The sequence below is a fragment of the Eulemur rufifrons genome, chromosome 6 (genome assembly GCF_041146395.1).
Source record: "Eulemur rufifrons isolate Redbay chromosome 6, OSU_ERuf_1, whole genome shotgun sequence".
Classification (NCBI taxonomy): Eukaryota; Metazoa; Chordata; class Mammalia; order Primates; family Lemuridae; genus Eulemur; species Eulemur rufifrons.
The window spans coordinates 74,710,022-74,736,601 of record NC_090988.1 but is presented as its reverse complement, the minus strand read 5'-3'; the positions used below and the strand labels follow the sequence as shown (position 1 = coordinate 74,736,601).

At 33.0% G+C, this 26,580-nt stretch overlaps 1 protein-coding gene across 1 annotated transcript in view; it reads left to right on the top strand.

Annotated features, from left to right (window-relative positions):
* Positions 1-26,580, top strand: part of KIF18A (kinesin family member 18A) — a 66,311-nt gene that overhangs the window by 6,885 nt on the left and 32,846 nt on the right. Inside the window, exons 5-12 of the mRNA XM_069469749.1 lie at positions 2,247-2,444; positions 4,312-4,488; positions 5,716-5,790; positions 6,005-6,117; positions 12,677-12,839; positions 20,206-20,370; positions 21,810-21,931; positions 25,143-25,378. Coding sequence (XP_069325850.1) covers positions 2,247-2,444; positions 4,312-4,488; positions 5,716-5,790; positions 6,005-6,117; positions 12,677-12,839; positions 20,206-20,370; positions 21,810-21,931; positions 25,143-25,378 — 1,249 coding nt within the window. The remainder of the gene's footprint in view (positions 1-2,246; positions 2,445-4,311; positions 4,489-5,715; positions 5,791-6,004; positions 6,118-12,676; positions 12,840-20,205; positions 20,371-21,809; positions 21,932-25,142; positions 25,379-26,580) is intronic.

The following is a 26,580-nucleotide window of genomic DNA, read 5'->3' as shown; positions in this document are numbered from 1 at the left end:
TTCATACATAAGAAGAAAAATTTCTTCATCTACAGACTTCTCCACCTCTCAGTACTTCCTTTACTTTACAGTTTTGAGAAGATTCTATCACCAAGAATATTTAAAATAGAGATGTTGTAGATCAAAAATATAAATTGCTCCCTTTGTGAACATAAAAGATGGTAAAGTGGTAATGACAGAAGTTTTTTTCTTTTGGTTTTTTTTGGGGAAAATATTTAATTTTGCCAATAGTTAATCTTATATTCTGAGTAAGATTTCTCTCCATAGGTCTAGATTTATAGAACTAATAATTTGGGAAAATACAGTTCATTTTTTAAAGTATTTCTCCATAGGGACCATATAAGTAGTTGTATTCTTTAAGGAAGTATGTTACAACTGATGCAGTACTTTTAGGAATACAGTTCCAGAAAGAGCGAAAGCATAGGTTATTAGCTATTATTTCTTATAGTTGTAGTCTCGTTAATGTCCAAATGATAATATAAACTTAATTTGATATATGCTGTGTGAAATTCATTGTACAAGAAAGAAATTGTTATAGTTGAAAGAATTCGTATCAGAGGCAATCAAGCCATTCAGATAATCTCCAGTTACAAAAACTTTCATTAATCTTTTCTATTCCTACTACTGACTCTTCACTTATCAATTGTATTGAGCATAATGTTTATCTGTTACACTGAGATTTCCCTGAAATGTCTTAGACTCTGCTTTGTAAGAAAATTGAATAAAAAGGTTTATAATTGAGTAATAGCTTACCTTCCTCATCTCTTTTAAGTTTGCCATGTAATTTATTTCAAATAAACTGCTATAAAGTAGCTTAAATTATTTGAATAAATTAGCCAGGCGCGGTAGCTCACGCCTGTAATCCTAGCACTCTGGGAGGCCGAGGCCGGTGGATCATTTGAGCTCAGGAGTTCGAGACCAGCCTGAGCAGAAGTGAGACCCCGTCTCTACTAAAAAAAAATGGAAAGAAATTATATGGACAACTAAAATATATATAGAAAAAAATTAGCCAGGCATGGTGGTGCATGCCTGTAGTCCCAGCTACTCGGGAGGCTGAGGCAGGAGGATTGCTTGAGCCCAGGAGTTTGAGGTTGCTGTGAGCTAGGAAGATGCCACGGCACTCACTCTAGCCCGGGCAACAAAGTGAGACTCTGTCTCAAAAAAAAAAAAAAAAAAAATTATTTGAATAAATTATGCTTTACTGGGCAGTTGAAAATGACAAATATACTTCACTGTATAGTCATGTGCCATATAACAACATTTCAGTCATATACATCTGTGGTCCCATAGGACTATAATGGAGCTGAAAAATTCCCAATGCCTAGTGGCATCGTAGTAGTAATGTCACAACTATGGTGCAATGCATTACTGACATGGAGATGCTAGTGTAAACAAACCTGTACTGCCAATCATATAAAAGTATAGCACATACAATTATGTATAGTACATAATAGTTGATAATATACAACTATATTATAGGTATATGTATGTACTATACCTTTTATCATTACTTTAGAGTGTACTCTTCTACTTATAAAGAAAAAGTTTACAGTAAAATGGTATGCCATATAACATTGGCAGCAGCCTAATACATTCTGTTTGCTGAATCCCTTGACTACATTGTTTTCTCCCGTGCTAGATTTATGATGTTCACACAATGACAAAATCGCCTAATGACACATTTTTCAGAAGGTAGTCTTGTCGTTAAGTGATGTATCTCAGTACTACCTTTTTTATATATATAATATTTTCTTAATTATAAGGACATACAACAGTTTTGGGAATTAGAATACATTTACTCTTCAGTGGGGGTCAAGATTCAAATCCAGCCTTCCTTTGGGGACAATTTCTGGAGACATGAAAAGCATTCTGACCACTACCTTTGGTTTTCTCTTAGGAATATTGTTTCTATAGGACATATGCCCCCCATCATCACCTCTGATAATTCCATGCCCTAGGTCAAGGAGTACCAGAATACAAACGGCAGTTATTTTCACCTTCTATTAGGTCAAGAGTTATTTTTTCTCCGGTACACATATGGGAAGTCTTTTTATTTTTATATTTTTCTCCTCTTTGGTGATTACTTCCAGTACTCTTAAAAATCAGTCAGATTATACCTTGTTCAGTTGGCTTTTAAAATGAAAATAATTTTGATTTTATGCTCTTAAAAATAGGATGTATGATTCCCTTTTAATTATGCTAAATCTTATCTTTTTTTTTCCCCCTTATTCTGCAATTTCAAAAAGATTTATTTGCGACAACAGGACAAAACAGCAAGCATTAATCAAAATGTCCGTATTGCCAAGATGTCACTTATTGACCTGGCAGGGTCTGAACGTGCCAGTAGTACCAGTGCTAAGGGTACCCGGTTTGTAGAAGGCACAAATATTAATAGATCACTTTTAGCTCTTGGGAATGTCATCAATGCCTTAGCAGATACAAAGGTAGGTACTACATATTTATTTGTTAAATATTTTGAAATACTGAAATACAAAATTCCTAGGTACTATATAATTTTGTTATAAAAGTCTAGTACAAATCAAATTTCAAGAGTATATTTATAATGTTTATATTCAGATCAAAGACCTCAGAGAGCCTAGTCTATTAAATAAAACTGTGTTTTGGGTTTTTTTTAATTTCCAATTTTATAATCAGAATTGGTTGAATACTTTATGGTACATTCTCATCACTTATTTTGAACTTGGTTTTTAAAGTGACCATTTAATGATCACTACACAGCAAGCATGATAATTGAATTGGCATGAAGACAAAAAAACATGTTTTAGAGAAACTGGATTCTGTTCAGGTTAGTAGTTTATATACTATAAAATTGGGTTAAGTATTAAAAAGTGTTGATTTCTTCAAAGAGGGGTTTAAGATATAAAATGTAATCAAATCATCTAATAGGATAATTTTTCCTAGATGCTTTGGGAGCATTTAAAAATATTTTACTTGTACCATATGCCAGAAGTGCCTACCTAACACATAGTGTATTTGACAAATTATGTATTTGTAAAAATGACTTTCTTTTTAAAAAATGATAATATAATAATTTAAGTTAAACCAGGCTCAAAAGCTTTAGGAAAATTACTGTTAAACTAGTCAAAATGCTACCTTTTGATTTACAATAAAGTATATTAAAATGATTGGGGAAATCTTTTAAAAAAGATATTAACTGAAATCACTTGAAGATTACAAAAGGAAGATGTCTTTTACAGTCTTTAAGTTAAAATCTCAAACATGTAAGCAGATAGCATGGTATAGAGACTGCTTTTGTAAACTTAATTCCGTCATAGGATTTTTGTCATATGTACTAATATTTAATTTTTGAGTAATGACTTCTATTGAGTCATTCATGCGTCGGTGTTTAATGCATGTCTTACGCAAGTAAAATCATTTCAAGTAGTACCAGCAGTGCACATTCCATACGGTTTGGGAAAGACTGCTGTGGTGTAAAGACTGCTACTGGGAGTTGGGGGAACCTAGGACCTAGTTCTAGCTCTGCGAATTACCAGCTATGTGATCTGAGGCAAGTCATTCCACTTTTTGCTTAGCTTCAGTTTCTTCTTCTGTAACATGAAAGATTGTGTTGGATAACATAAGGTTGCTTTCAGCTTAACATTGTAGTGAATCTGTTTTTATACAGATGTTATACTTTTTAGAAAATTTGTTACTTTAAAATCAGAAATATATCTTTAAATAAAAGAAAATCTTGAAAAATTAAGTTCTCTTAGAACTCATGATTTTGGATGAAGTATCTATAACATTGTAATTACAATTTATATCCATGTGAGATGGCTAAGGAGAGAAGTCACTCTATGCCATGCAGAATTCTTATTATTCCTCTAGTATATTTGTATAAGGCATATATTTGTTTAATTTTGTATTTTGATTTCTTTTTTCAAATGAATAGAAATATTTTTAAATAGATATTTTCAAATAGTTTTAGATTTGTAGAAAAGTTGCTAAGGTAATCCAGAAAAATTTTATTAAATGTACTCCATACCCAGTTTTCCCTATTGTTAATTTTTCACATTAATATGGTACATGTATCACAACTAATGAACCAATATTGATACATTATTATATTATGAACTAAAGTTCATACTCAGAGATATAATTTTTAAATAGGATATTTGTTTTATATATTCACTGAATAATCCTGTAAGATTCATTATCATCATTTCAATCACCAATTATATCATAAATCTGGGCAAAGTTGGGTAGTGCTTAAGTTCTTATAGTGAAGTGGTAGTAGAATTGCATTTAAATGTGGAAAATGACATAAGAATTCTTTTTTTGTTCTTTCAGAGAAAGAATCAGCATATTCCTTACAGAAATAGTAAGCTTACCCGCTTGTTAAAGGATTCTCTTGGAGGAAACTGTCAAACTATCATGATAGCTGCTGTTAGTCCTTCCTCTGTATTCTACGATGACACATATAACACTCTTAAATATGCTAACCGTGCAAAGGACATTAAATCTTCTGTAAGTGTGTTTACTCTTCCTTTCTTGTGAAGATATTAGGCACATGTGATTTTTATAATTCTAATGAAATTAAGATTGTATTTCTACTAATGAGTTAGGCAGCTGAGGGTTAGGAATGTCTTTGCTAACCTAGTTAATTGAACATTAACTTGAACAGTTAAACAGATGCTCTGCTTTAGCTGAGCACCAACACTTTCTGCCTGAAAACTAACATGTTAGTTAATCTCTCCGAGTCTCAGTTACTTCATGTGTAAATAGGTATAATATCTACCTCAGTTTATAAAGTAAATAGGCTTTTCTAAATAATTTATTTCCATATTCTTGATGTCGATGTATCAATCTCTATCAATATCTATATATCTCCAGAAATATAACAACAGTGATTATTTAGGTCACTATTTTTGCCAAAGGTTTGGGATACTTTAAAAAAACATAAGTCAAAGCATGTTGTATATTTAAAATCTTAATATCTTAGGGTTGGAAGAGATTTAAAGTTAAAATGTTGTGATGTCTCTTGTTCTTCTCCCTTTCCCCTCTGCTACTCCCATTAAGTGTCTGAAGATGAGTGGGTTATTGTCATCTCAAGGGAACTGTTCATATACTGTTTATATAATTAACTGCAAAAGTTCACACCCCATGGGTTTTTCACACATATTTTTCATGTAATCCTTACACAAACCCATTGAGGAAGACATTTTTAGCTCTGTTTTACAGCCTAGTAACCCAAGTCTCAGAGAGTTATATTCTAAGGTAAGTGAGAAAGGGCAGGACCTTCATATCAGGTATTTGAACTTATATGTTTAATATTTTCTCCACTATTCCACATATGCCAGGTGGCCCATACTATTATTAAAAGGATAAAAAATAGTAAGAACTTAGTAAAAAGTAGTTGAACTCATGAATGGGTGGAACATAACATTATTTCTGAATTTCTTGAAAGTTAGAGGAGAAAGTAGATGATTTTTGTTTCTTATTATATTGTGAATAAATACAAGTACCTATTCTCAGATAATTTGTTTATAATTTCATCAACATTATTGTGTTCATCAAATCCTCTGTCACAGATTTTAAGCATGAGCATAATTATCATGATTGCCACATAATCATAATTGTCATAAATTCTTAATTCATTGAACTGAATTAATAAGGATATCATGCCATTTTGTTCATGTATGTATTCATGCGATTATTATGTCATACACAATCATAATTTTTATCTTTCAACAGTTGAAGAGCAATGTTCTTAACCTCGACAATCATATAACTCAGTATGTAAAGATATGTAATGAGCAGAAGGCAGAGGTATGTCTACTGTTTATATTTTTATGCTAATATCCTCAATTCCTCATTTATAGGATTTTGTAATCTTAATTGTCCAAAAATTTAGCATATTTTTCTATTACAATTGAAATCTGGTTAATTCAGTTATTTTTCACAGCTAAGATTTTGCTGTGGTCATGGAAAATGGAGACAGATAACTTCCTTTGTATTTTGACTAGTGTTTTGTCTTCACTAGATTTTATTGTTAAAAGAAAAACTAAAAGCCTATGAAGAACAGAAAGCCTTTGCTGATGAAAATGACAAAGTAAAGTTAATGATTTCAAACCCACAAGAAAAAGAAATTGAAAGGTAAAAATGACATTAAGATCTCATTTTGAGGAATTCATTGTTTTAAAATTTAGTGAAATATTTTATGTTAATTATCATCATTTGTTATATGTCTCTTGTGTACATACATATAAATATATACAGCTATAACTCGGAGATATTGCAGATTTGGTTCCAGACCACTGCAATAAAGTAAGTATCACAATAAAGCAAGTAACATGAATTTTAAATTTCTCAGTGCATGTAAATGTTTACATTGTACTATAGTCTATTAGGCATGTAATAGCATTATGTCTAAAAAGACAAGGTACATACCTTAATAAAAAAAAATACTTTCTATTGCTAAAAAATGATAATGATAATCTGAGCCTTCAGTGAGTCTTAACCTTTTTGCTGGTAGAGGGTCTTGCCTCAATATTGATGGCTGCTAACTGATCCGGGTGGTGGCTGCTGAGGGCTGAGGTTGCTGTGGCAAGTTCTTAATGTAAGACAACACTGAAATTTTTTTCATCGATTGACTCTTCCTTTCACAAAATAGTTTTCTCTGTAGCATGTGACACTGTTTGATAGCATTTTACCATAGTAGAACTTCTCTTAAAATCGGAGGCCATCCTCTCAAACCCTGCCAGTGCTATATCAACTAAGTTTATGACATAGTCTAAATCCTTTGTTGTCATTTAACAGTGTTCACAGCATCTTCCCCAGGAGTAGATTCCATCTCAAGAAACCACTTTCTTTGCTCATCCATGAAAAGCAAGTCCTTAATTACATCTTAAGGCTTTACTTCCAATTCTAGTCCTCTTGCTATTTCTACCACATCTATAATTACTTTCTTCTCTGAAGTCTTGAGCCCCTCAAAGTCACCCATGAAAACTGGAATCAACTGCCTCCAAACTCCTCTTAATGATATTTTAACCTCCCACAAATCAAAAATGTTCTTAGTGGCATCTAAAATGGTGAATCTTTTCCAGAAGGTTTTCAATTTACTTTGCCCAGATCTATCAGAGTGGTCACCATCTGTGGCAATTGTATCTTTATGAAATATATTTTGTAGATAAGAAGACTTGAAGGTCGAAATTGCTCCTGTTTTAAAATTTTTTTGTGTTTAATTATTATGCCTATATACTACTAATATATATTTATAGATTACATATGATGTTTTGATACAGCCATACAATGTGTATTAATCAAATCTGGGTAATTGGGGTATTAATCACCTCAAACCTTTATCATTTTTTTATATTATGAACACCAATTGCACTCTTTTAGTTATCAAAATTGCTCCATCATCCATAAGCTGTAAATTGGTTGCTGTATTGGCAGGCATGAAAACAACATTAGTCTCCATGTGCATCTTCTCAGGGCTCATGGGTGACCAGGTATATTGTTAATGAGCAGTAACATTTTGAAAGGAATCTTTTTTCCTAAGGATTAGGTCTCCACGATGGGCTTAAAATATTCAGTAAACCATGCTATAAACAGATGTGCTGCCATCATACAGGCTTTGTTATTCCATTTAGAGAGCACAGGCAGAGTAGATTTAGCATAATTCCTAAAGGATGTACAATTTTTGTAATGGTCAATGAGCACTGGCAGGGGGGAGGGGGAAGGAGGGGATAGGCAAATTCACACCTACCGGGTACAGTGTACACTATCTGGGTGATGGACACATTTACAACTTGAACTCAAACTGTACAGAAGCAATTCACATAACCAAAACATTTGTACCCCTGTAATTTTCTGAAATTTAAAAAATTGAAAATTAAAAATTGAAAAAAAAAAATGAGCGTTGGCTTCAACTTAAAGTCACTAGCTGCATTAGCCCCTAACAACAGAGTCATCATGCTTTGAAACAAAGCATTGAATTCTCCTCTGTAGCTATGAATGTCCTAGATGGCATCCTCTTCCAATTGAAGGTTGTTTCATCTACTTTGGAAATCTGTTGTTTAGTACAGCCACCTTCATCGATGATCTTAGCTAATTCTTCTGAATAACTTGCTGGAGCTTCTATGTCAGCACGTGCTACTTTACCTTGTATTTTTTTGTTGGGGACATGGCTTCTTTTTTTAAACCATATCAACCAAACTCTGCTTGCTTCAAACTTTTCTTCTGCAGTTTTCTTGCCTCTCCCATCATTTCATAAAATTGAAGAGAGGTAGGCTTTGGCTTAAGAGAATGTTATGGCTGGTTTTATCTTCTATCTAGACCTCTAAACTTTCTCCATATTAGCAATAAGGCTATTTTACTTTCTGATCATTCATCTGTTCAGTAGAGTAGCACTTTTAATTTCCTTGAAGAACTTTTCCTTTGCGTTCACAACTTGGCTAACTGTTTGATGCCAGAGGCCTAGCTTTTATTCTGTCTTGAATTTCGACATACCTTCCTCACTAAACTTAATCATTTCTAGCTTTTGATTTAAAGTGAAGGACATGAGACTCTTCCTTTCACTTGACCACTTAGAGGCTTTGTAATGTTATCCATTGGCTTAATTTCAACATTGTTGTGTCTCAGGGAATAGGAAGGCCTAAGAATAGGGAGAGGGATGGAAAAGCTGGTCAGCGGAACAATCAGAACACATACAACATGTATTGATTAAATTCACCATCTTGTATGAGCATAGTTTGTGGCACTCCAAAACAATTACAATGGTAACATCAAAGATCACTGATCACAGATCACCATAACAGTTATAATAATAACGACAAAGTTTGAAATATTGTAAAAATTACCAAAATGTGACACACAGACATGAAGTAAGGGTATGCTATTGGAAAATTGATGCCCATAGACTGCTTGTTGCAGAGTTGCCATAAACCTTCAGTTTAAAAAACATAGTATCTGCAAAGTGCAATAAAATGAAGTATGCCTATAAATATAGTCTCAACTGAATCAAGAAGTCACTGATTGCTCTTTATAGTGCATACTTCAGAGATCAAGTAATTTTAGTTTTGATATCACAGATATTGAAGAGAACCAGGATTTAGGTATAAGATAGTGGAGCTAAAGCCAGTTATGTCACCTATGAAGTTTTTTTATTTTGAATAGTGTTCATATGTGCTTTTCTGACATTATCATTATTTGTATAGTTCATGTAAATCTGCTATATCCTTTATTGTATTGACTCTATATAGCTCTACTGAACTACTTATTGGGTTTAAATAGTTAATTATATGAATGGACATCCCTCAGTGATATAAATTGATATATAGAATTTTGATAGATTTCCACTAAGCTTCTTAGTAGGTAAATATAAAAAGGAAAGCATTTAATAATACAGAACTCAAAAGTACTTTTCCCTCAAGCAATTAAGACAGTTTTCCAAAGTGACCCTATGGGACACTGCATCTTACAAGATATGTTAATCTTGAGTACTTCTAGGAAAACAGTAGGAAATTCCTGGATCAAACAAGTTTGGGAATTATTCCTCACTTAAGGAATCTAAGATTTCCAAAGTACATCAGCATATTGAAGGCTTTGAGAATCCCTATGGTAAATAAATATGTTCAACTTTGACTAAAGTTGAATAAAGTTAAACTTACTTGACATTCTCCAGAGCTAATTATGTCTGTTATTAGTATGAGAAACCAACCACAACTTAAACCGATGATTATTGTTCACACTGTTTTGGAACTCTAGAATTTGTAGAAAGTGTCTTGGTATCTGTAAGAAAAACAGAAGAGTCTAGTCAGCAGTGACCTTCAGCCTAGATTCAACTACAACTTTTTTAAATTGCATGCTGTACATAGAGTATCCCTGATTTGAAAAAAAATAATTATTTTCTCTGCCTTAATTGACCCCACATGCTCAGATAACAACTTCTAATTTATTTTTATATGTGGCCTTATAGCTTTTAATGATTTTTATTCCCATCTATCAGTACAACAACCCTTTGAAATAATGTTAAGGGAAATATTGTTTGCTCACTTGTGATAATGGCATGAACTATCGCATCTCTCAAGTCTTAATCTTTGCGTTCACTTATTACACTACTTTGCAAGCATTATAAGAATTACAACAGTTATTTCCATCCATGACAATGAATCAGTTTTTCATATAGCATAAGGTTGATGTATATATTGCTACAGTGTGAGAGCTTGGTTTACACTCGAGATTTTCTAGTATGTTTAAGTTATTTTCTGTTAATTCTAACAGTATAGTTCAAGATTAAATTGGCATATTTTATTAGTCTTATGATGTTTTTTATTATTTCCCACCCATTTTACAGTGTCTTTTAAAAAATGACTTAAGTAAAAGTGATTCCTTGTTATTTAGTCTCATCAAAGAAAGGTTTTAATTCTGATACTTTATTATTGTTATTATTTCATTTTGTTAGTCAAACATGGGGGCTATCCTTATACAACCAGATATCTCTTTCTAATGGAAGTTTCTTGAAAATTAAGGAAATCACCAGCTTCTCAAAGTTGGAGTAATTGCTTCCACAGAAATGCTCAGCACTACTTAACTAGTTCTACTTTACCAATTAAAACCTTACTTTTCTGGAGCTGATAGCTTTAAATCATTGAACCTTTTCTTCTTATTTAATGATTCAGAAGGGAGATGGCCTGAGAGTTATAAGATAAACTTTCATTTGGATGTTTTTTCATATTTCAACCTCACTTTTAACCAATGATAAAAGCTTTGATTTTAATTCTGGCATCATGCTAAATAATTTATTTATATTCATAAAGAAAGTAATGATAAAATTATTTACCCCATAGCCTTTGTCATTTTCTCTCAAAATTAATTGTCTCCCAAAAGAAATATGTAAAATATCTTTTTTTTTTTTTCTTTTTTTTGTCATGGTGGTGTCTGTGTTGCCCAGGCTGATCTTGCACTCCTTGGCTCAAGTGATTCTCTGACCTCAGCCTCCCATGTAGCTGGGATTACGGGTGTGTGCCACTGTGCCTAGCTGAAATATATCAATCATACTGTTACATAGGACTTTTTTTAATACCTAAATGTTCAAAGTGTCTTTTCCTATTTGTCAAAGCTACTTGAAAAGATAATATTCAAAAGGAAATCATAGAAAGAAAATATAGTTCTTTCTATAGAGTATTTATGAAACTTCACTTTTGACTGTGGCAAGAAAATTGTATAGAGTTTATTCATTATGCATCACCTTAAAATATTGGTGCAGATTTTTTGTTAGTTAATTTGAATGTTTTCTTAGGACTCTGTTTTAAAATGATACTTTTTAAAAAAGTAGTTCTATATAAACCTTTGATACTAATTCCCTTCCTCTCATCCTAATCAGTAAATACCACAAACTAAAATAAGTCTGGACCACAAAGATAAATATTTATCTTTGTCCTTGGGTAAAAAGTTACAGAAAAACTAAGAAATTATCTTTGGGTATAACCTAAAGATAACTTATCAATTCATTTACTGGCATTAGCGTTGGTGTAATATAATACAATGAAATCAGAATGTTTGTACATATTTCCTATGAAATATTTATCAGTTTGACAAAACTGCAGTAAAGTCAATGTATTGTGGCTTATATTCATTCCCAATAGACTTTCATTAAGAACTACTGACGTAAATTGGCAGTGTTTTTACCACCAATCCTTACAAATATATCTAAAACTCTGGCCAAAGAACATTTATTTTTAAATGCATATACTTTATTTTATTCTAAAGGTTTCACAGTTAATTTTCCTTTGAGATTGTCACCTGTTTTTGACTATTTCTATTGTTACTGTAGCTCAGAGCAAATCTATGCCATAAAAATGCAAATATATTCTTATAAAATGAAAATATCACTCTGACCAACATTCTGCTCACCCTAAAGGATGCCGGATTGCAGATTCCATCTAGAGATTTTATAGAATTTAATCAGCTTGAAGTCTTTGGGCATTTGGAGATCTGAATCATACTCCCCAACTTTGATTTTCTAGATCTATATTGCCCTTTGAAGGAAGCACACTGTAGCGGCTGTTCTATGGTTTACCACATTATAAACTTGGATGTTTTGGGTCCTAACAGTGTCAGTTGACTTCTAGCCAGGCTGTAGGGGGTACCTAACCGTATGGTGTGTTTTCATTATAACAAATTTTGAAGCTAAAATCTGGCTCTCTCACTTTCCCTAGGGGGCCATGGAGAAACCATATGATTATGCCTCCTACTGCTTATTTCTTCACAGTGAGCCAACACCAAAACAACACATAATGTTCCTAATGGGGCCTTGTGAATTGAGATAGGTCCAGATTATCGTCCTTTCCTACAAACATAAAATATTTTATTTTTGCTAAGCAATTTGATTACATATAGATGTAAACATAGACAAAATGCAGTATATTACCAATACCAGATGCCTTAATGATGCCTATATTTTTCAATAACATGATCTTCCTTGTGGGAGAGAGAGAGAGAAACTTAATGTAGTAGAAATAAAGTTAATAACTTTTTCTAAACATTTTTGTAATAGGAAATAGTCATTCATACCTACTTGCTGTTTATCATTGAGTGTAATTCTGTGAATGATATATATTCTTTTGTTCATGCATTTCTTTAAATAAGCTGTGTATGATTTATCACAAAATTTGTGTGACTCTGTAATATGTTCTTCTATTTTTAATAGGTTTCAAGAAATTCTGACCTGCTTGTTCCAGAATCGAGAAGAAATCAGACAAGAATATCTGAAGTTAGAAATGTTACTTAAAGAAAATGAACTTAAATCATTCTATCAACAACAGTGCCATAAACAAATAGAGATGATGTGTTCTGAAGACAGAGTAGAAAAGGTATTTAACAATTTTATAATTCAATTTCAGAAACATGGGGACTTCTAATTTCAGAAATTTGATAAGCAAGATTACTTAATCACTCATTCTCTACAAACACCTGGAAATGCTGGATGAAATGTAGCAAACACTGTTTTAAATGCACAGTTAAATGTACAGGAAAGAAATTTAAATTCCTTGGTGCCAGAAATGAAAATGAAACCAAAAAAACCAAAATCTTAGTTCCAACTGTTATTTTTCTGCAGGTTTATGGAACTCTTAACACTGTTACCAAAGGTGGAATAGTAGGAGCCGTCTATCCCAGATGCAGGCAATAGTTTTCAACTTAAACCAACCAGAGATTTCTTTTTTGAGGGAAGAATTTTCACACTGGTATTATTAGGTGTGCCAGTACATGATGTTCACATAAAGCAGATTTACTCAGTTCTATCATTGTTTTTAAATACAGTGGTGTACTGCCCTCTCACCTCCACATACACAGACCACTCCCACTATTCTGGCTTTGATGTATACCACTACTTGGGTAAGAAACCCAATAAACAGTAAGTTAGAAATGAGAGCTCCCATATAAAGCCAGAAAATTCAGAGGTCTATATTCTTCATCTTGGAGGTACACTAGGAAAAAAAAACTCTTCCCAACCAGCAAAGGATGACAAGCAGCCATGCCTGGGGTAAGAAAAAGTCTTACTCGAAGACTGTCATTACAGGTGTGCTTTTCACAATGATTGAGGTTTGAATTATTACAACTCATGTATTTTGTTTAGAAAACACCTAAAGTTGAGAAATTAATATACAAAATGATATCAAAGTAGTGATTCCAGGAGATCCCGGCAGAAGAAATACAAAATCAGCCTAGAGAAACAGGCCCTCAACTCTGGCCACTAATGAACTCACAGTCCAAAATTATGGAAACCATGGAGAAACAATCCACTGTGTCAAGAGTCGGAAGACTTAGCAAGTATGACAGAACCCCCAAAACTTTAGATGCTAGAGAATCTGGTAGAAACTATAAAATGAACAAAGTTATAAAAGAGGAATGAAAGATACAGGAATCAAAGGTAAAGACACCAAAAAAAAAAAAAAAAAAAAAATCCAGAGATGAGGAAAAATACATGAAACTTCTAGAAATTAAAGATTTATTCACTAAAATTAAAAACTCACTTTATAGATACAATACCAGGCACCTTACATTCATTAACTCATTTAATTCTCAGAAAACCCATGAGATAATATTATCCTCATAATCAAGAAAACCGAAGCACCGGTAAGTCATTTTGTCCAAGGTCACACAGCTCATAGGTGATTGAGGTATGATTTAAACTCAAGCTGATTTTAAAGCCTGTGCTCTTATCCCTATGCTTTTTGTTTGTTTGTTTGTTTGTTTGCATGTTAGATGACAGATGAAGAGAGAGTTAAGGAACTAGGAGATACTTGAGAAAATCACATCAAATGCAGCATAAAGATAGCATATAGAGACAAAACGTTGTTACAGGAAGATAGACTTCATCTAATAAGAAGGAAGGTCATGCATTCATCTAGTAGGCATTCCAGAAGGAGAGATTTAGGGAGAAAGGACAATATGCAAAAAATTATGGCTGACAGATTTCTAGGACCAATAATATGTAAATTGAAGAAGTGTGAGTTCTAAGTAGTATAAAATAATTGTATACTTAGACATGTGGAACTAAAGATCACCAAAGATCAGAAAAATAAACATTTGGAAAATATTGGATAATTATTCCCCCTGCTTTGGTGTTCATTGATAAGTTTAATTGTATTTTTATGTATTTTATGTAATTTAATTACATTGGTGATATACACATAGAATATATTCATATGTTTTTGTTGTTGTTGTTGTTGTTGTTTGTTTTTGAGACAGAGTCTCACTCTGTTGCCCAGGCTAGAGTGAGTGCCGTGGCGTCAGCCTAGCTCACAGCAACCTCAAACTCCTGAGCTTAAGCGATCCTCCTGTCTCAGCCTCCCGAGTAGCTGGGACTACAGGCATGCACCACCATGCCCGGCTAATTTTTTCTATATATAGTTTTAGCTGTCCATATAATTTCTTTCTATTCTTAGTAGAGATGGGGGTCTCGCTCTTGCTCAGGCTGGTCTCGAACTCCTGAGCTCAAACGATCCGCCCACCTCGGCCTCCCAGAGTGCTAGGATTACAGGCGTGAGCCACCACGCCCAGCCAGAATATATTCATATGTTATTTATTTAAAAGCTTTATCTTATAAGTGACTACCCAGTCCTCTTAGACTGCCATCCCAAACATATCTTCTTTTTTTCCCACCTTTACAGAAGTAATAATTATATATGAAAATTTTATATTAATGTTCAAAAGACATCAAATTTTAGAGTGCTTTAAAAAACTAGCATTTCAGTTTCTCTTAGCCTATAAAATGGAAAAGATATGATATACTAGAAATTAATCATAAAGCATTTGTTAATGTATCATTGATAATAGTTTATCAGTACCTATTAAACTATATTATCAAAATTAGTAATTTACCAAGTATTTTTTATATCTTATCTTATTGAAAATTCCTTTTTAATTTTATTTTTCAAGGTGCATCTAAAATGTTACATTCTTTAGAGGCAGAAAAGAAACTGAATTTATATCTTTGAATTTATATTTTCCTGGTATATTTGCGCTTTAACATTCTTGAACTGCAAAATCGTTGCCAATATTTTTTGATGAACATAATGGCTTCCAAATAACAGGATATCTCATAGGATTAATTTATCAATTTGTTGTCGTGAATCCCTTTCATATGGTTATAAATTCTGAAATACTACCATATTATATGTTATAATAATTATATGTTTTATTTCAGTTATTAGCACTTATAATTATCAGTGGGAGTAATAATTCTTTTCAATTTTGTGTAAATATCCATTAAATAACCGTCAATTATCTGAATGTGCACTTACCTGATTTACTTTTTGACAAAAGTCAAGAAATGTAGTCATGGGAAGCTAAAATTGACTTAGTATCTCAACATTTATTAAAACTCTTACTGAATACTTTTGTTTATATGTAAAGCCTTGTGCTAGACACAATGGAGATAAAGAAAATTATGAGACAGTGTGTACCCCTCAATTATTTACATTCTAGTTGGAGCAATAAAGTTATAAAAATGACAAGGCACTGTATGATTGTCATGTAAGTACTAATCATAAAAACAGCTAATATTATTGAACACTATGTGTCAGACATTTTTCAAAGTTCTTTACATAGATTAATTCATTTAGTATTTATACCAAGTCTCTGAGATAGATCCAATAATATCACCGTTTGTGAGGAACAGAGGCACTGAGAACTCAAGTAAGTTGTTTAGAATTACTATATTTACCTAATTAATGTGGCTGAACCTGTATTAAACCTCAGCTATCTGGCTTCACGGTTTGCACTATTAATCGCCCTGCTATATTATAAGTACTATAAATGCTATAGCTATTCAGAAAAGAAAACAGTGGCTTCCTGTTGTGGTGATTAAGAAAGACTTCCTGGTAGAAAGATGAGATTTGTACTGGGCCTTGCATGAGAATATCAATGGGAGAAAAACAAATTGTAACAGTGTAGTTAGGATATCAGTTTGAGCAGAGCAGAGCACATTTGTAGGACAGTATGTATAGAAGTACATAACTTTATTCAGAACTTCCTGCCAATTCCCACTCCTTTATCTATGGCAGATATCACTGATCAATTACTATACACTCTCTCTGAATCTGCAAGTACCCAGAGCTAACTACTATGAATGAATTAGCATTGGCACATAATAGAAATAAGGCATATTTGCTATATTGGGAATTATTGACAATAGATTGGGAAGATAGGGAGTGGGACAGATTGTAGAACTGTTTGTTGCCAGAATTTAAAATCTATTTTTTGTACCAAAGGTAGTCTTTGAAGCATTACCAGAGCTTAGAATCAGAGTATCATTTTTTAAACATTTGAATATTATTATTTCATACAATAATAAGCTTGCTCTGTTTATCTTCAAACTAATTTAGATAATTGTTGTTGTATTCTGTCTTAATTTCCCCAGTGAATTCTCAGTGTGGATGTCTAGAATGGCCAACACAGAGTAGTGGAATGAGTTTGACTGGTTTCTTTTTTTTTTTTTTCTGTTTCCATCTGTATTCTGCATAGTAGCCTAGCCTTTTTTGAAACTTAGCTGCCTTTTATGATCTCTTACTTGTGGTCATTTCAATCCACATATTCCCAGTTTTATAGCTATTTTTATGAGAATAGATAAACAATGGAGATAAAAATGCTTAAGTTATTAGTTGTAATTAAGCCATTGAAAAACATAGGAAAACATCTAGAGGTTGAGTTGTTATTTTGTTTTGACACAGAGGTGTCAAACTGTAGTCCTATAGTCTAACTAAACTGCTTTCTAAGGCAAGGAATTTTGTAAGTTTTGGACCCTCTCCCAAAGAGATTTATTATCAGAAGTGCTAAAAGAATGTCGTAACATTGATTCAGCTATAAAGTAGTTCTGGACTATGAACTCTGAAATTAGTATTGAAGTGAAGCCCCTGTGTAATTTTATGGCCAACTAAATAATCTGTAAGATTATTTTTAATGAAAAAATATGAGTTTACCATATTAGCAGTCCTTTTGCACAAAGCAATAGTAATACCTAAATTACGGGTTTGTTCTCGCTCAAAACTTTTGTGGTCTTCTGGGGATTTTGTTAATGAAATATATAAAGCTTTTCTGAAACCTTAATGGGAAGCATTTCACTATAATGTAAGGGTTTAACATGCATATTTTAGAATGTATTCCCAAACACTCATTTGCCATTTCAGAATAATGGTTCATTAGGAGTACCCTGATGGAAAATATCTCCATATAGAACCATCAAAGAGGATATATTTGATGGACATTTAGAAGCAAAAAGTCAAAAACAGACTTTGGGGCGGTTTTAGTTAGGATTTTTGATACTAAATGCTGCTGTCATCAGACCTGCAGATCACTTCCTTTCCTGATTTCCAAGAGTTCCTACAACATTTGTAAATGCTAAAGCAAAATAAAGGTAATTTAATTTAGTTGTCTGCCTTCTGGCAGATACAATATTTTCATCTTCATTTTTCATATGATGTGATTTGTAGATCTACTGAGATTAACATGCCTAACTTTTCACACCTGTCCCATAGCAGAAAAAAAGTCAAAAAGTCATACCTCCCACCTTCTGCTATAACAGTGACTCTAAAGTTCAAGTTTCAGGACCCTTTCTACTTTTAAAAATTATTTAGGACTTCAAAGAGCTTTTCTTTGTATGGATTCCCTCTACTGATGTTGCTTTTTTTTTTTTTTTTTTGAGACAGAGTCTCACTCTGTTGCCTGGGCTAGAGTGCTGTGGTGTCAGCCTAGCTCACAGCAACCTCAAACTCCTGGGCTCAAGCGATCCTCCTGCCTCAGCCTCCCAAGTAGCTGGGACTACAGGCATTCGCCACCAGGCCCGGCTAATTTTTTCTGTATTTTTCTGTATTTTTAGTTGTCTATATAATTTCTTTCTATTTTTAGTAGAGATGGGTCTTGCTCTTGCTCAGGCTGGTCTCGAACTCCTGAGCTCCAACGATCCGCCCACCTCGGCCTCCCAGAGTGCTAGGATTGATATTGCTATATTAGAAATTAAAACTGAGATTTATAAAAATATGTTAATTCATTTATAAACAACTTATTGTATGATTACATAAATAACATTTTTATGAAAATAGCTAATTTTCTAAAACAAAACTAGGTACCAAGAAGAGTGGCATTGCAAATTTCTTTAATGCCTAGCTTTTCATATCAGCCATATTCTCATATCTACTTCTTTGTTATTCTGTTGTGATATTACACATCATTTAGCCTACGGTAAAATTAAATGTATGAGTGAATAAGAATAAAAATGGCTAGTAACTTCTTAGTGTTATTATAAAAATGTTTTTGACCTTGTGAACCCCCAAAAGTATCTCAGAAATCCTTAGGAGTCCCTATACCACACTTGGAGAGCCTTGCATTCTATCACAGTTCTTTTCCTAGCACTCTGATCAGTTTGGTGGGTTTACATTCTGTTTTGTTTTTTTTAATTACCCTTTTTTTTTTGTTTGTTTGAGGGGTTTTGTTTTTGTTAATGTCTTACTTTGACCAAGCGTGATTCAGATATTATAATTAGCCAGAGAAACAATAATGAGTCAAGAACCTTGGTGAGAATGACAGGGCCTATCAATCATGTTTCCCTGATCTATTTGACTCTAGCCTAAAATGGAGTCTGCTTCTCCCTGACCTTTGTATTTCCCTTGAGGGGGGTCAAGTAAAATCTTGTGGATATTTAGGAGTTGGTTGTAGTTTCATGATAGCCACCTTTGCCTTGCCTAACCTTAAATCCTTCATAAGCTCATATCCTCTATCCAGATGAAGATAATCATATTTTTTGTTATATGCCCCAAATGTCAATAATATATCTTTTATAAAAGTAATTAAGAAAAAGGTATGTATCTGCCAAAGAGAGTGAGGTCTTTGCTAAAGTTTAAATGTAGTTCCTACTCTTTAATTCCTTGCTTCCAAGATCAGCTGCCAAGTACTTGTTCTAATCTGTAGGGATTTATTGTTTCAGGTCTACCCATCATATCTGATAATTAATGAGTTTAGTGTCTATTGGCAAATAGCCTAGCAAGGTCAAGATATTCTGGCCCACATTTCCATGATAGTGTTTAAGAACCTTGGAGTAAGAAACTAAAAGTCCAGTTTTGATTTCAACTTATACCTAGGTAAAGCACCAAAAATATTCAGAATATCCATTATGAATCCCGAACAAACCAACAGGGAAAATCGGATACTAAAGCACTCTGATATAAGCTGTCTTTTCTATCATTTGTATCAGCCAATTTAAGGCTTTATAGGCAAACACAGAGCAATAGGACACTATTTAACATCTTTCAAATTGGAGAAAAGACAAGAGTGGGATATGCCTCTGCTTTGATTTTGAGTAAGGAGATCATAGAATTTATCTGACCTTGTATGAACTTTTCAAATGCAACATACTGAAAGGAATGTGCTTTAGTGCGTATGCGCACACACACAGTTATTATGCTGTAGTCTTTGATTTGGTCATTGTATTTCTTAAATCCATAAACTCTCAACATGTAATTTTATAAAAATGACTCAAATTCAATTTCCTATTTTCCTGCAAGCAGTAGTATTGTGAGATTTCAAGGAGGAAATGGCTTTAAATACAAAAGTGTAGTCTAACTTCATTGACTATAGTAGTACACATAAGAAAATATACTAGTTTACTAATATCTATTAATATCACTTATATCAAATATATAAAAATTAGGTTGACTATTAAATGAATTGTTTTTCATTCAGGCCACTTGCAAACGAGATCATAGACTTGCGATGTTGAAAACTCGTCGCTGCTACCTGGAGAAAAAGAGGGAGGAGGAGCTAAAGCAATTTGATGAGAATTCTAATTGGCTCCATCGTGTCGAAAATGAAATGGGACTCTTAGGTCAAAATGGTCATATTCCAAAGGTACAGATGTGTCTATATGTTGAGATTTAATTCATAAGAACTGAGCTCTTAAAACCCATTATCTTTTTAATTGGATAAATATCTTTCATAAGACAATTATTGCCCCATATCTCTGATATTTAATTGATTCATTTTCTTGTTTTCAACTGAATATACCTTCCACTTGCAAGTTACCTACTAGATTTGTCTTTTCTATACTTTCAAAAGAATAAAGTTACTTTTAAATGTTGTTATTAAGCAATTGCTTCCTTTTATAAAGTAGCTCTTAAGTTTAAATTAATTCTAGTTCAAACTATTCTTAAGGATTCATCATGTAGGTAATTTGTTTTAAATCTTGATATTTTGTGCAAAAATAGTTTTAAATGTGATCACTATTAATTGTATTGTGGCTAAAGAAAGTTGATTTGAAAGCTGTGTGTGTAACTGAAGATATTCCATCTTAGAATAGCAAAAGGTTATATTTATAAAGTGTAATGATGGCTAATGATAATTAATGGCTGTGTTATGTTAGAATTGTGTTCTCCAACAAAGTTACAGTAATCTGACTTTAGTGCCTGAACAAGTTTGGGCTGTATTTTGTTCTCTTAATAAGTCTTGGAAGTAACGTAGGTCATTCCTAACTCAGTACCTCCAAAATGTCATCAGTATTATCATCATGCTAGTCATTTCATGATCATAATATTACCATTTCATCTCTAGTCTCAAGTTTACCCCTAGACCAGAACAAGAGGAAGAAAAGGGGGGAAGGATAGGTATATCTATATTAGGAGACCAAAGACTTTTTAAAAAATTCAGAACAGATGATCTATTGGCCAGAGTTATGTCACATGGCTATCCCTAGATACAAAGGAGTCTAGAAGTCTGGGAGGTGACTTTTTCTTTTTTTTTTTTTTCCTTTTATTTTTCTGTTTGCATAATTATCCTCAACAAAATTAGAGCTCTCTTAATAAGAAAGTAGAAGAAAATGAATATGGGATAATCAACTAGCTGCAAAGTAACTAATTTTCATCCAAATACCTGGTACTTTAAAAAAAAAAATCAAAAGTAGGAGCATCTAAAGTCTTTGGTGATGCTCTTCTGAAATTTTGTACTGTGTATCAGCTAATTGATACATAGCCTTCTAAAATCTTTAGATTTCTAGAAGAGCCCCAGACTGAAAATAGAGATGAAAAAAAATATAAAATATTCAGTAACAAATGCTAGTGATCTTTAGTATTCAAAGATATTAGCCAAATCATCAAGACCAGGAGAATGGACTCTCTGATTGGCTAGCAATGGGTGTAAATGATTATTCTTTTATCATTAAAACTCAGACCTGAGTTTCATTTAATATCTAAAAAAAATGAAAATTATTGGTATCAATATAAGTTTTATTAAAACTGATTTAATTTTAATATTCTTAAAAGAATCTGAAATATATTTTGCATTGTTTTCCCTAGGAACTCAAAAAGGATCTTCACTGTCACCATTTGCATCTCCAGAACAAAGATTTGAAAGCACAAATTAGGCATATGATGGATCTCGCTTGTCTTCAAGAACAACAACACAGGCAGACTGAGGCGTGAGTACATGAATTTACCTATTCTACAATTTTAACACTGTAGACCTAACGTACACGAAGCATAAAAGTTCAGTTTTCCACTGCCAGAAAGTTAAGTTGTATCTGGTATGGGATACATTGTTTTTAAGTTTCTGCCAACATCAGAAAACATTGAGAGAGTGTAGACGTGATTCAATATATGCCATGTTATTAAAAATTTCATAAATACATATATAGTGAACAGGAGTCTGTGTTCTACCTCTGTCTTCTAGCCATCCATTTCCCCTCTTAGAAGCAGTGACTATTAACACCTATTGAATTTTTAAGCAGGCAATTGTTAATTATTCATAATTCCAGAATGATTTTTTTGCTATCATTAAAATGAAGTTGCTAAATATCAGCTGTCCTGATTTTTCCGTGATGCTATAGCAGCTCTTTTATGCACTCTCTACTAGCTCCATGGTAACATGTTAGTCATTTAATTTTTTAAAACATAATAGCAAGAAAAAGCACAGCTTAACACATTAACTGCTATGTGAGTTGTATTTAACTCACGCTATTTTTGAACCCGGTGCTTCCGGTTCACACGTCTCTTTACCTTGAGCCACCTGAACTATTTTTTTCAAGTTGCATATAACTCACACAGAGAAAACAATAAAAATAAAAAATTTTTCATTAAATTAAAAAGGATCGTTTTGTTTTCAAAGTTTTTATTCTATTTTCATAATAAAATACCAGGGCTCCAGGGAAAAATTTTTTTTTTCTAGTGTGGCAGTCAATGTGTTAATCTTCTTTTGTCACCTTGGGTAAGTCTGTCAGCTCCTTAGGCATCACTTTGATCCTCTATAAAAATGTACAATTTATTTCTCTAAGGGCTTTCTGCTACACTAAAAATCTATTAGTGTTCTACTGGTGTTCTCAAATAACTGGTAATTAATTTTCCATAGTTTTTATTTAGAGGAAATCATATTCATATAACTTTTTACAAAGAAGAAGAACAAGGAAAAGAAAAACTTCAGGGAGACATTTTTCTGTGAGTGGAAGCTCAAACTAATCTTCCCCTCCCCTCTATGTGTATACCTAAAATGGACATTGAATATTCATTTCCTAGCATACAAACCACCTGCAAGAAGTCATCAAAGAAACATTAATTTATTTTAACTATACTATATTTGCTATACCAGACACATAAATTAGTATACTTAAGATAAAGTTTTACCTTAAAATGGATCAAAAAGGACTCTGACTAATTCCCTTATTTAGAAAATTGGTAAACCAGAGCATCACAGAGGCAATGTGGCATAGTAGAAATAATACGAGTTTTGGAATCGGTCTTGAATTCTAGCTTTTATGAACAATATAATCTGGCATTGATTATTTAACCTTGCTAAGCCTTACTTTTCTTATATGTAAAAATAGCTTATAATACATGTCATGTAAAGGTAAAGGTTTTGAAAAGATTAAATAACATAAAAATAAATAACATGATATAATTCTTGTGCCATGGGTCCCTAAGACCATTTCCAGGTATAATGACTCACTAGGAGGACTCACAAGACTCATCATAGTACTAACAGCTATGATTTATTAGAACAAGAGGATACAAAGCAAAATCAGCAAAAGGAAATGGCATAGGGGGCAAAGTCTAGAGAACATCATACACAAGCTTTCACGAGGCTTCTTCCAGTGGAATGTTCCAGAATGTGCATAATTCTTCCGGCCAAAAGTTGTGACAGCACATGTAAAATGTTGTCTGCTTTGAAAACTCTTTAGAGACTCAGTGCCTCAGGTTTTTACTGGGACCTTGTTTCATGGACACCCTCTGCCTACCATGTACCAAAATTCCAGGCTTTTCAGAATGAAAGCAGGTGTTCAGCATAAACCACATTGTTTATATAAGCAATTTAAGCACAGTAAGCCATTCTTCTCCTATCAGTTCTGGAAATGATGGGAACCCTCCCAAAATCAGTGATTTAAGATGCAAGCCAAGGGCCAACTTTACAAGCAAGCCTTTCTTAGCAGTCTGTCTTACTACTATGTTAATGCTTCTGTACAGTACTTGATTAGTGTTGGTGCTCAATAAATAATTGTTTCCTTGACTTTTTGATTAATAACTTTTCTCTATACTTGATATCTACTTGACTAAAATAGCATACCGCCCACCAAACCCTCACCAAAAAGAAAAAGATCACAGATTATTTATACTGCTATCTAAATAGTTAAGATTCCTAGGTATTAATATAGTTATTTCCTTGTATATTAAAATTAATGCCTAATTATTCTTTTCCCACTGCCCTATCTATACTTCAAATGGTTTCATTCTACAGGATATTATGAGTCTATTGACTGCTTCAGTATACCAGGGCTGAATCATTTCAAAATCATTCATGTTGTTAGGCATCTTCCTTTATATAAAAGTTAAGAACCATTTTTGAATGTATAAATTTATAAGTGTTTAGCTGTGACATTTCTTCAGTGAACACTTACAGGGAAGTCTTAGACATAAAAAGATACATTCAGTGCTGTTCTTACTGGTGATAAGAGAGACTTTGAGTCAGAGCCAAGAATCTAGTGCCCTAATGATTCTTCATATCCACCATCCTTGTCCACAACTTGTGTTTTTGAAACCCCTTTGCATACCACTGTGAAAGCCATTGCTTTAGGTCATTTAACGTAAAGGAGGGTTAGGCTTTGTTCTTTTGTGTATGTGTATGTGTGTTTTAATGTTGTATACCTAAGATATGAGTCTTATCATTTGACATAATATGTTAACTTTTCATTTCAATCCCATGGTAATTAGTAATAATAACAATATCTGTGCTTTAGAAATCACATTATGTTTTGCAAAAAGCTTTTATGTATATTTAACTCATTTAGTCCTCAAAACAATCTCCTATTTCCTATTATAAGTAGCGGCTGTCTAGTTGTCTCCTACATTATATAGGAGAAACTTCAGTTTGTGCCTTGTCCAAGGTCATACAGAAACAAGTTAACACTATCTGAGACTAGAGCCTGGTTCTCATAATTCCTATTTGAAATTCTTTCCACTCTGTACTTAATGTATTAAGAATATATTGAAGTATATAACTGAAATAACATATTATAAAAGAAAACATACACAGGGAATCATTTTAATGATATGCTAATACTTTAGGTGTTATGTAAAAGAAGTATAAAAATGTATTTAAAATTTAGTATTTATCTTTCCTTTCTTGTCATCTTCTTTATATAGAGTATTGAATGCTTTACTTCCAGCCCTAAGAAAACAATACTGCACGTTAAAAGAAGCTGGCCTGTCAAATGCTGCTTTTGAGTCTGACTTCAAAGAAATTGAACATTTGGTAGAGAGGAAAAAAGTAGTGGTTTGGGCTGACCAAACTATGGAACATCCAAAGCAAAGTGATCTACCAAGGATTTCGGTTCTTATGACCTTTCCACAACTTGGACCAGTTCCGTCTAATCTTTGTTGTAAGTATGGCTTTTATTTTAAGTAAATAGTAACATCATTTCTAAAGATGGCCTGTATATATCAATCTACAGAAAAGTTAATTTTTAAATAGGTTTGGCTATTTTGTGAGAACTAATGGTAAATTAGCTTCAGAATCATTTCAATGAACCCCAGTATCTTCCAAGGATCTAAAAGCAAGTATACACTGATGTTCTAATAACCCTAATAGTAAAACTCATTTTACCATTTTTGGATGCAATAATTTTACTTACTATCCTTGTTTAAAATTTAACCTCTATTAAGGACTGGAGATTATAATAATATTGTATTTTATAATACATAAACAATGTAAAATTTACTGTTTTTCTGTTGGCAAATCACTTGGTATCTGTTTCTGTGATAAAAATGTGTATGGGACGTTTTATTTGCAAAGTTAATATATAATCTTGGTCAAAGAAAATTCAGGCAATATAGGAGAACATAAGAGGTAGAATTTCTGTAGGAGGATGGGATCAAGAAAAGAAAGAGTAGAATGCCCTCTTCAACTCCCCTCAAAACATCAATTTTATATCATGTCCTGTCTCATAGATATAGATACTGTTAGAGGTTTAATTATCTTTGCAGTGTGGGTGTGTGTAATACAGATATATTTGTATAAGATAATCTAGTTTTAGCTTTTTTTTAGGTTTCACATTAATGCTAGCACATTATACAGATTGGTCTGCAAGTTTTGTTTAGTTTGTTATGTTTACTTGTTTTATTTGTTTAGTTTGTTAATGAACATTAAAGGGTACAATGAAGCATCTACCTCATTTCTTTTTTTTTGTTTCGAGAATCTAGAGAATAGATATACCATAATTTACTTAACCTTTGTTCTGTTAGTGAACAGTGCCTCAGAGAACGTATCCGTGTATTCACATTTATGCATGCATAGCAGATTCCTGAGAGCTGGTTTGCCAGATTAGAGGACATATAATTATTGTTTAAAAATGCATCCAGGCCGGGTGCGGTGGCTCGCGCCTGTATTCCTAGCACTCTGGGAGGCCGAGGTGGGCGGATCATTTGAGCTCAGGAGTTCGAGACCAGCCTGAGCAAGAGCGAGACCCCATCTCTACTAAAAATAGAAAGAAATTATATGGACAGCTAAAAATATATATAGAAAAAAAAAAAATTAGCCGGGCATGGTGGTGCACTCCTGTAGTCCCAGCTACTCGGGAGGCTG